Source organism: Alosa sapidissima, chromosome 24, assembly GCF_018492685.1.
Source record: "Alosa sapidissima isolate fAloSap1 chromosome 24, fAloSap1.pri, whole genome shotgun sequence".
In the NCBI taxonomy this organism is placed as follows: Eukaryota; Metazoa; Chordata; class Actinopteri; order Clupeiformes; family Clupeidae; genus Alosa; species Alosa sapidissima.
This window is the reverse complement of record NC_055980.1, coordinates 8,120,524-8,130,398: the sequence shown is the minus strand read 5'-3', so window position 1 is coordinate 8,130,398 and position 9,875 is coordinate 8,120,524. Positions and strand designations below refer to the sequence as shown.

Sequence of the window (9,875 nt, the reverse complement as noted above, 5' to 3'; positions counted from 1 at the left end):
TTATCATCTCTGATAAGAAACCATTTTATTGCATTTTTATCTTCGACACACCTCTTTACATAAATGCTGAACTCACTTAATGCTCTCTCAAATACAAATGGTCTGCGAGTCTAAATTAACATTCTAAAACCTGGAGTAAAAGGAACACCTTAAGTTGATGATACACAAGACAACTTTTTGAGTGATGTTGCTGGACAATATTCCTACAAATTGTGGTTCTGGCACTTTCCCACTGATATTTTCTAAATAACTTTAATCATCAGTATGTACATCAAATGGAATTGGTTATGTGGTTGCAACATTGCTCAAAAAGCTGCCCCATGTATCATCACCTTAACAGTAGCCTGCAGTTGTTTTCAGTAAACAAACCACTGTAGCCAGAGAAGACTATATCATTACTGTAAACTGTAAATGTTCTGCCAACATAAAAAAATACATTCCTCAACTAGTTCCAAGAATGTGGATTAAATGAAATACTATTTCATTTTTTAAACCAAATCACTTTATTTACAGTATATGTTGTTACAGTTCCGTACGTGCTTCCACCCACAGCAAAGCGCAGGTCAGTCCTGTAGGATTTTGCGTTTGACTGTGGAGCTCTCAGAGGCCAATTGGACAAACAGCGCACCAGCCGCCGTGCGTGCTCGCAGCTCAAACATGTCATAATCATGCGCCCATTCCACATTGCCCCAGTACTTGATCTGTGGAGCAAAGGGAAATGTGAGTACATTCAACTGTACAGGAATACTTGAAGTTCAATGTTGACCTAACTATAAAAAAAAAAATCAATAAATTCAACTGTGCATTCAGCATAACTCAATCAATGGATTAAGTGAAAAGTCAATGGCATGTTAGAAATGAATTAATAATTTCAAGTTTAACTGCATTGTACACCATAGTTTAGGAAGCATAACATAAACTTGACTTTTGATCCTTCAGCATCAAGAGCAGAGGAATCAGAGATTAAAAAACTACCTGATACTCCTCTTCTAAGCGTGACAGAAGCACAGCCTGCTCCACTGTCAAGTAGCGGTCAATCATCCCAAAGGACAGGATTACAGACTTCAACTGGGTGATCACATATTCCAGGCCTAGAAGCAACATAAAAGCATTATTTATCTCTTTAATTTATTTTAGTCAGAGTACACACAGTTATTCTACATTTATTACATGGTTGAAATTACACAAATTCATGGGGTGTGCATAAACTGAAAACAAAGGCATTATAGCACCCCCATATGGCATATGAATGTCAAAGCAGTTCATTAAGAAAGCACGCTGAACAAACCTGTCAAAGCCCAAAAGTTGTATGAGTTTAGATGCTGACGAAAAGTGTCCTTCGTCTCTTCAGGGATTTCTGGACCCATTATATTTGATGATGAACCAATAACCACATTATAACTAAAATATAAAACACATTTTGATATTTATTATTTGTGACTACCGTCAGCCAATTTACATTATTCTTGTTCATACAAGGTGGTTCTGTTGATCAAAAACACTGACAAAATCATGTGACATATGTTTACATTAACAATAAGTCAAAGGCATTGTTATTTACAAAACAAGGCATAAGAAGGGTTTACCGTTTCTCAATCCACTCCATTACTGGGTTCCATTCATTGTTCTGCAGCTCAACCAGGGCTGGAGGTTCTTCAACTCTGTAGCTTAACAACAACAACAGATACCAGCCTCATGCATCTTCCAAGACAAGTAACATTATGCATCCTTTTTCTAAGGTTATACCAAACACAGAGCATATCTGAGGATTTAATTGTGTACTCAAGGAATGTAACATTGTGTTTACTGTACAAGATTATCTAGCTGCACAAGGAATGCAAAATCTTCAGTACACACTGTCTAAACAATAATTATATTCCTTTGAAACACAAGATTCATAATTGAATCTGAATTTACCATATAGTATCTGTCTCCAGGTACTTGAGGGCGGCTTCAATCATTTGCTCTTTGTTACGTTGGGTGGGGTTGTCCAAGGCTGTGTTGCACAGAGTTGACTGAAAAAACAGCGCTAAAGAGTGAGGCATGCAGCAGAGAAGGCCCATTACAGAATGAAGACCACAGTTCACACACATGTGCCAGTATTGATCAGTCTCACCAGGTGCATAGTGTAGAACTTGAGTGTGTCCTTTTGAGCATCCCACTCTGTTGCCACAGCTATTGCTAGGGCTTCATTGGGTACAGTGAAGAGTTTGCCTCCAGGGGTTTTCAGCTTTCGGCGGTCTAGATTGATCTCAAACATTCCTCCTGAAGGCAGGACCAATGCAGAGAAAATACAGAGACTGAGACATCTATTTGTGTAATGCATAGCTGCCATTGCATTATTTCACTGTTGACTACTGACTGATTGAATACCAACCAATGTGATGTACTTAGGCATAACTGTACTTACCTTCACTTTGAGAAATAGAGACATCTTCGTAGAATTTCCTCCGCTCTGTGTATGGGATTAAGAACATGAAAGAGCATGTGATGGGCATAGAACTCAGTGACATCACGACGTCTTTGCGTTGCTCTACAGCTCGCTCAAATGTCTCTCCTCTCCATAAATATGGCATGCATTCTTCATCTTTCAGCTGGTTATTCTGTTGACATTTCATACATTACCTGAACTTGCCATGCCATAGCATCTAGCATTCTGCAGGTGATGGATCAGATTTTGATGTTGCTGAACATGATGTCGCTGATGAGACAGAACCGTTTGGCCGATCCGACAATGCAATGCCACAAGACTTCGCAGCATAATGCAATATGTATGCAATATATTTTTCCCAAAACACGTACCAAGAGAATTAACTCAGTATAATGCTGCAGCTAACTTGCAATCAATAAGTAGCAAACGATAGTTTCCAATTGCTTTCAAGTGCCCTTGCAGTAGTAACCACTGCAGCTAGCCTTAGCTAGCTAGTTTATGCTTATTTAGCTGGTCAATTTACTGACCAGAAATTACCGGAAGGACGAATGAAACATTTCTGTACTAAAGTAGCTCTCACGCTAAAGCACAAAACACCAATGACTTAATTTAAATACTGAAAGAAGAAACCTGACAACAGAATTCTATTCAATCTATTCCCACAACAGTCACCTCCGAGACTCCATGCGTGTGACCTTCCGGATGTGAAAAGGTATATCGTATTAGCTTGAATATGGGAACTGTAGTATCGAGGACCATGACAACATTTGACATATTTAGTAGTCTAGTCAAGTTTTCTTCAGATTATTTAATTTATACGATATTTCAACAAATTGCACTTCTACTTGAATATATATATATATTTAAAATGAATGATTAAAAAACAAATCATATATTATAATATAAATATAATCTGAATATTAAAATATAAACGATGAGTTGCTGAGGTGTAAATGACACTGATGAAACAGTACCTTTTATGATTCTTCCATATAAACACTCATGCATCTTCCAAGACAAGTAACATTATGCATCCTCTTTCTAAGGTTGTACCAACACAGAGGATCTGAGGATTGGATTGTGTACTTAGAAGGAATGTAATATTGTTTTAATATTGTTTGACACAAAATTGTTCAACATGCTTAAAAGTATGAGGTGCATCTCAAACACCCATCACAGCAACATCATCCGAAGAACTGTCTTAAGATATTTGACAGATGGCATGGCAAAAAAAACTACAGCATCTAGAGTTCCCAAGAAGCATTTCGGGAAATAAACCAATCAAAGTCGAATTCTTTGAAGCAGTGAACTCCTTCGTCTAATTCCTAAAGATACATGCTGCCTTATGGCGTTGCGTTGGGGTTCGCCCATTTCCCAACTCGGGACTACGTAACTTAATGAACTAACCGCATGTTTTAGTTGAATTTTGTATTGGTAAGATCTTTCTTAATCCTTCAGACTGCGTATATCGTCAACATCAACCGGACGCGTAACTGAAGCGGCTGGTGTTTTGCGTCCTAACTGTAAAGCCGGTCTGTGCTGGCCACTCTAGCAACACCTCCATGGCCTTCATGTCCTCGGCCTCGCTTATCCCTCCTCCCCCTATCAACACTCAGCAGCCCGGTGTAATTACATCGCTACTGTACAGCGGTTCCAAATTCCGTGGATATCAGAAGAGCAAAGGGAATTCCTATGACGTTGAGGTTGTTTTGCAGGTAACGTTGATCTTTCCATTAGCAAAAAGCTTAACACTTGCGTTGTTTTGCTAGGATAGCTTATGCCCGAGCTTACACTGACATTATGGAATGTCATGTCTGCTCAGCACTTAGCACCAACCAGACGAAATTTGACAGCAGGGACATCCATGAGCCAGCTTCTTGCTGGTGTCAAATTTGAATTCGTGTACCACTGCTTCTGCGGGTAACTTATCTGTAGCCCGGTTTGAGCTGTCTCACAAATGTCTCACATCAGACATGGTACGTTGAATTTTGACCGCTGCGCGTTGATAGGGGTTTGTGGAAAAGCAATTGTACACTGAGCATATTTTCCACTCTTGTTTTGCCATTTAATATCTTGAATTCAGATCAAAGCGTTGTTCGGCTTCCTCAAAGTAAGCTACAGGAACGATCATTACAGTCTAATACCTGAGTTATTACCAGCAGGGATACACAGAACCACAACCATATCCAACATTGACTTCTGATTTCTCTTTCAGCATGTCACCATAGAAGATTCTTATTTATGTGGGTACCTGAAGATTAAAGGACTAACAGAGGTGGGCGAGGAGAAGCACTGCTAGCCATGACATCACAGTTAAAAACATATTATGGTGATGCCATCAGTGGTTATTGATACATGAGTCATCACACACTCTTGAACCTGTGCTGTATTGACCACAGTGCACAGTGCTTTTGTTCTGTTGGTTCTCCTTCACAAAAAAATCTTACAGAGCTTTTGGATTTCTACACATAAATACTGATTGCTACCATGTCATACAGGAGTACCCAATGCTGACGACATTCTTTGCTGGGGAGATCATCAGTATGAAGCGTCCGTTCTTGACGCGGAAGTGGGATGCCGATGAAGATGTAGATCGGAAACACTGGGTAGGAGTGCTGGCTGCCTGGAGCAAAATATCACACATATTTACTTACAGAAGCAGGGACAAAGGAAATTACTGCAATGTTAGTTTTAGACATTATAAAATGTATAATTGCAGTATAAATGGAGGTTTAACAACTAATTATCATGTAATCTTAAAAAAAGAACTGTTGACTCTGTTGACTGTTGACTGTTGACTCTGTTAACTGTTGACTGAATTTGGGCTCAATTGATCTTGCTTGTTTAGAATTACTAGAGCATTACACAGGTAGAAAAAACAGATTTGAGGTTGTGTTGAAGGGGAAAGTGATGAAGCTGTTGAGAAGTACAGTGACATTGAGTAAAGGAGTAGGGAAAGGAACACACAGCAATTACATTGTCATAATGTTCCCATTTTATTTGGTTTAACTTGCTGTGGGGAATTTTATGAGAACACATTTTTTTACACAGCACTTTGCTTAGATATGTTTTGACTAATCTGTCCTTTTATGATTCTTCCATAAAAATGGTCTATGCTTACTAGGGTAAGTTCCAGGCATTTTACCAGTACGCAAAAACCTTCAACTCGGACGACTTTGACTATGAGGAGCTTAAGAACAGTGACTACATCTTCATGAGGTGGAAGGTGAGGATGGAAGCTTCAAAGCACTCTGCAGTTATTAAATGCTAAGAAGGAAATATGGAATAATAGCTTAATCTCTCTCCTTACTATTCAACACGGCCATCTTATGACAGTGCCACATATTGTGATAAAGTACACAGAGAAGCCGTCATATCTGAATAGTCTACATTAGGTCTGACTCTCACACACCATTTGCAGGAGCAATTCCTGGTTCCAGATCACACAATCAAAGACATCAGTGGTGCATCATTTGCTGGCTTCTACTACATCTGTTTCCAGAAATCCACCGCCACCATAGAGGGTTACTACTACCACAGAAGTTCAGAATGGTAATTTAATAGCATTTGTCTTTCATTTGTAGCACAATGAGAGTTTGTGTGACAGTGTTCCAATCAGGGTGACCATTATAATTGTTCAATTCATGAAATGGATTATTGGTACCGGTAGATAAGCTGTAGATAGGCTGGTGCATATTTTTGAGGTTATAATGTAAGACACCATGCAGTATTCTCCATAGACAATTTTACTATTAACAGTTACTTAATAACATAGAACATATATGAGATATATGCCAAGCTTGTACAGTGTAATGCCGATGTGACAGTAAACACAGTCTAATGTTAAGGCTACAAAAGAGGGCATTGTTATTGTTATATCCACAAAGATGTAGGTACAGTAATTAAAATGCTCTACATTTACAGTAATCGCTTGCACAGTTGTTTTTGTTTACTATCAACAGGTCACACTCTTGTTTTTGTTTGCTATCAACAGGTATCAGTCACTGAACCTCACCCATGTCCCCGAACACAGCGCGGCCATCTACGAATTCCGGTGACCCCGGCTGGCCTGTTGGCTTCTCCAGCACAGACTGACTCGAGGCTGCGGCCTCTTAGGGACTCTTGACCGAGGCCGAGGAGGAGGCGGAAGAGGAGGAGGAGTACTACTGGAGTTTTAGCTACCCGATACAGCATGACAACGCACCGTCTGAGACTGTTTTTTTTATGTAAAGGACGACGGACAGACAGACAGACAGACAGAGAGTATGGGCTGGCCGTGGAAGCATGCCAGTGTGGAGCTCTGATCTGCAGCGTCTCTCTCGCTGGCAGCAGAGATGGGCAGCAGGTGGCGCAGTGTGTGACTGGCTTCCTCGTGTGGTTTTAAACGGTTTTTTGTTGTTGTTTTTTTTTTTTTTTTTAAGCTGAAGCTGTTTTTTTCTTCTTCTTCTTCTGGAAAACTCTTCATTGCTGTGGCTTGTGCTCGTCGACTCCTGTACAACAGCAAGAGCTGAGGGGTTGCCTCAGACTTTGCCGGCGGCTGGAGTGAACTCTTATTTACTTTTAGCTCAATGAAAGACTGTGTTGGCACACTTCCTATTGTCCCATGATCCTGTGTGCCTGCTGGGCTTCCGGGCCCCTAGAGATAGAGATTGATTATGTTAAGGATTGTCAGGGGAGGGAGGCCTAGTGGTTTCATTGATATTTGACAGTATTTTTTTGCTAAGGACTCAGCATTGTGTTGGCACGATTATGAAAGAGAGACAATGATAAGATATGTGGAATGAGCTCTGACTGATTATACAAGATCAATATTGTGTGTGTATGTGAGTGTGTGCGTACATGCTTGTGTGTGTGTGTGTGTGTGTGTGTGAAAGAGTGAGCAAAAGAGAGATGGAGAGAGAGAATGATGGAGAGAAAGAGAGAGATATAAGTAGAGATGGTGTAAGATAATTGGGGGAGTGAGTAGGTGTGAGGGTCTGCAATGCAGTTGAGAGATGTTGTGTAGCTGCTAAAAGCCAATGACATTGTGCTTTTTACGACACCTTTCTTCAGCTCATGGCTTTTCCTCCGTTTACCCCTTACTCCGTTTTCATTTTGTACAAAAAAAAAGAAAAATATTCTCACACATCTCCTCCTAACATTTCTAACTATGCAACATAGCAGTAGCTTTCTGCCTCCACGTCAAAGAGTTTCATAGATACTTCACAGCGAGATTTTATTATGTAAAGAGTAGTATTCAAATGTCTTACCTTTACTCACATGAAAAGAGATATTTTGTCTACTTGCCTTTGAAAGCACCAGTTTGCCACTGAGCTTATCCTACTAAAGGTGCCATGTTATTAAAACTCTCTCCAAATGAGAAATAAAGAAGAATGTGTGGTTGTGAGTGTGTGGTTGTGTGCGTGATGTGTGTTGTGCGAGCTTGATCCTAGAGTTGTGTGGAAAAGAATGAGAGAGAAAGAACAAAAAAAGCTATATGGAGTAAAAACAATATCTAAACACAGGGTGCCGTGTGTTTGTTTGGTCTTTATTGTTGGTAAACATGAGCGTTATGGGTTTTCTTCCCTTGCTTAAGCGTTCTTGCTCAATTCCTGCTTATACAACTCCAAACTATAATCAAGGATGACCACAGCCTGAATACGCATCTGGTTTTAGCTGCAAGGCATCCACTTGAAATCCACTTTAAAATGTAATAGCACATGCTGCCATGTATCGTATCTCTCAGTGACGGTGTAAACAAATAATACAACTGGCAGACTGTATGTCCTTTTTTTACCCCACTCTTGAGTGTACAAAAGGAATTCCGTCCTTTGGAGTTGAAGTGGGTCACAGAGGAAGGCCATACTATAGATATAGTTCTCCTTTGCGAATGAAGTTGGTTAATAGTCCATAGTATTTTTTTAACTGTCAAAACAGTAGCTATCCCCATGAAGAGTGAGAGCAATGAGGAATGTATAAAGGCTGGCTGAAAGAAGTCAGCAAGGCCTATGCAATCAGAGAGAAGAGCGCTCTCTAGTGGAGATTTGGGATCAGGTAATTATGAAAGGGAAAAAAACAACAGAGCAGCCTCCTTGAGCATTTCACTGGTGTCATCAAACAGGCACCTTCCTTCATCAGTGTTTCTTTGATTTGAACCCACAACATCTCCAGAAGAATCAACAGTAGTGTCTGGCCTCCCAGACCAACACCCCTCCATGCTTGTTATGGGTTCTCTCATTCCTCTTTGTTGCTGTGGCCGTTTATGATCTAATCAGCAACAGGTCACAAAGCAAGCACACATTCTCTGTCATCTCAAGACTATCTTTTCACTCCGACACATATTCCATAACTCATTAAAGCACCCCACGAGGAGATGGTGCAGCCCATAATCCAGAACGTGATAGAGCCCCAAACAACCTATCACAAATATGTACTCTGTACACGGCAACAAGATCGAGGCCCCACAAGACGCAAAGACCAGCCCGAGAGGCTGAAGGGATTAGGTTGGTCCTCAAAATTACTCACACAACATCCAGATACCTTCATGGCGATTTCAGAGGACTTTAACCATGTTGCTCTCTGCAATACTTCCAACTTTCCAGCAATTTGTGAACTGTTCCACCAGAGAGAGAAAAAAAACTTACTATGTGCATGAGGCTTACAGTTCCACAGCAACTGCCCCCACTTGGCAGATAGACCACAACCACCTCACATCCACCCATTGTTCTTCTTCGAAGTCCAGGCTGTCCCACTGGGTCTTAGACACTATTAAGCAGTTATAGATAGAAGATAGATAGATAGATAGATTTATTTTTATCTTTATTTTTATTCATTCCCAAAGGGAAGTTACAGTGTTCCAGCAGCCATACAAACACAGCACTCACATGTACTTACTAATGACAGACATACAGCTCTGGAGTTGGTGGTGAAGGATGCTGCACAAACTGTTCAATATATTGGACAAAACCTCACATCCACTACACAACTTACTGGTCAAACAAAAAACTATTTTCAGTTGGAGGCTATATACGGCAAAGCTGTAAGAGAAAGAGGAATAATATTTTTAGAATAATTTGTATGTATGTATGTATGTACATGTGAGTGCTGTGTTTGTATGGCTGCTGGAACACTGTAATTTCACTTTGGGGATGAATAAATTCTATCTATCTATCTATCTATCTATAGTATCTATATATAACTGCTTGATTCACCTTATTCACCCGGCGGCCAGAACGAGGCTAAAGGGTACACTTGCCATTACACCTACTGTAAGTCCAGCAGATGGTGGTGGTAATGCACTCCGCTTGCAAACCGTTGGGTGTGTATATTCATAGGCCTATTATATATATATATATATATATATATAATTATATTTAATTGTATAATTATATATATATTAAATATTACATTTATTATAATTATATATATACCCTTTCAACCGCAGAAATAAACATATGCGTTCCTA

General features: G+C 40.0%; 2 protein-coding genes across 2 annotated transcripts; one reads left to right on the top strand and one right to left on the bottom strand.

Annotated features, from left to right (window-relative positions):
• Window positions 1-479: 479 nt before the first annotated feature.
• atpaf2 (ATP synthase mitochondrial F1 complex assembly factor 2) lies at window positions 480-3,145 on the bottom strand. Its single transcript, XM_042082854.1, has 8 exons — window positions 2,626-3,145; window positions 2,411-2,455; window positions 2,117-2,265; window positions 1,918-2,015; window positions 1,587-1,667; window positions 1,289-1,401; window positions 976-1,091; window positions 480-701 (listed from the first exon to the last, which is right to left on the bottom strand). The coding sequence occupies exons 1-8, from the start codon at window positions 2,759-2,761 to the stop codon at window positions 564-566; spliced, it is 876 nt and encodes a 291-aa protein (XP_041938788.1). The 5' UTR covers window positions 2,762-3,145; the 3' UTR covers window positions 480-563.
• A 592-nt stretch (window positions 3,146-3,737) lies between these two features.
• Window positions 3,738-7,934, top strand: LOC121700600 (glucose-induced degradation protein 4 homolog). The gene is made up of 6 exons (XM_042083681.1): window positions 3,738-4,146; window positions 4,647-4,706; window positions 4,930-5,037; window positions 5,556-5,657; window positions 5,853-5,983; window positions 6,426-7,934. Exons 1-6 carry the CDS (start codon window positions 3,994-3,996, stop codon window positions 6,487-6,489), a joined length of 618 nt encoding a protein of 205 aa, XP_041939615.1. The 5' UTR covers window positions 3,738-3,993; the 3' UTR covers window positions 6,490-7,934.
• The last annotated feature ends 1,941 nt before the right edge of the window (window positions 7,935-9,875 follow it).

What these genes read in the sequence shown, in the direction of transcription:
- atpaf2 (XM_042082854.1), bottom strand. Translation starts at nt 2,761, where the DNA reads ATGCTGCGAAGTCTTGTGGCATTGCATTGTCGGATCGGCCAAACGGTT. An exon ending in CTCTATTTCTCAAAGTGAAG is followed by an intron (nt 2,266 to 2,410) that starts GTAAGTACAGTT and finishes TCCTGCCTTCAG; the next exon opens with GAGGAATGTTTGAGATCAAT. An exon ending in GCTTAGAAGAGGAGTATCAG is followed by an intron (nt 702 to 975) that starts GTAGTTTTTTAA and finishes TTTGCTCCACAG; the next exon opens with ATCAAGTACTGGGGCAATGT.
- LOC121700600 (XM_042083681.1), top strand. Translation starts at nt 3,994, where the DNA reads ATGGCCTTCATGTCCTCGGCCTCGCTTATCCCTCCTCCCCCTATCAAC. An exon ending in ACGTTGAGGTTGTTTTGCAG is followed by an intron (nt 4,147 to 4,646) that starts GTAACGTTGATC and finishes TTTCTCTTTCAG; the next exon opens with CATGTCACCATAGAAGATTC. An exon ending in AGATTAAAGGACTAACAGAG is followed by an intron (nt 4,707 to 4,929) that starts GTGGGCGAGGAG and finishes CATGTCATACAG; the next exon opens with GAGTACCCAATGCTGACGAC.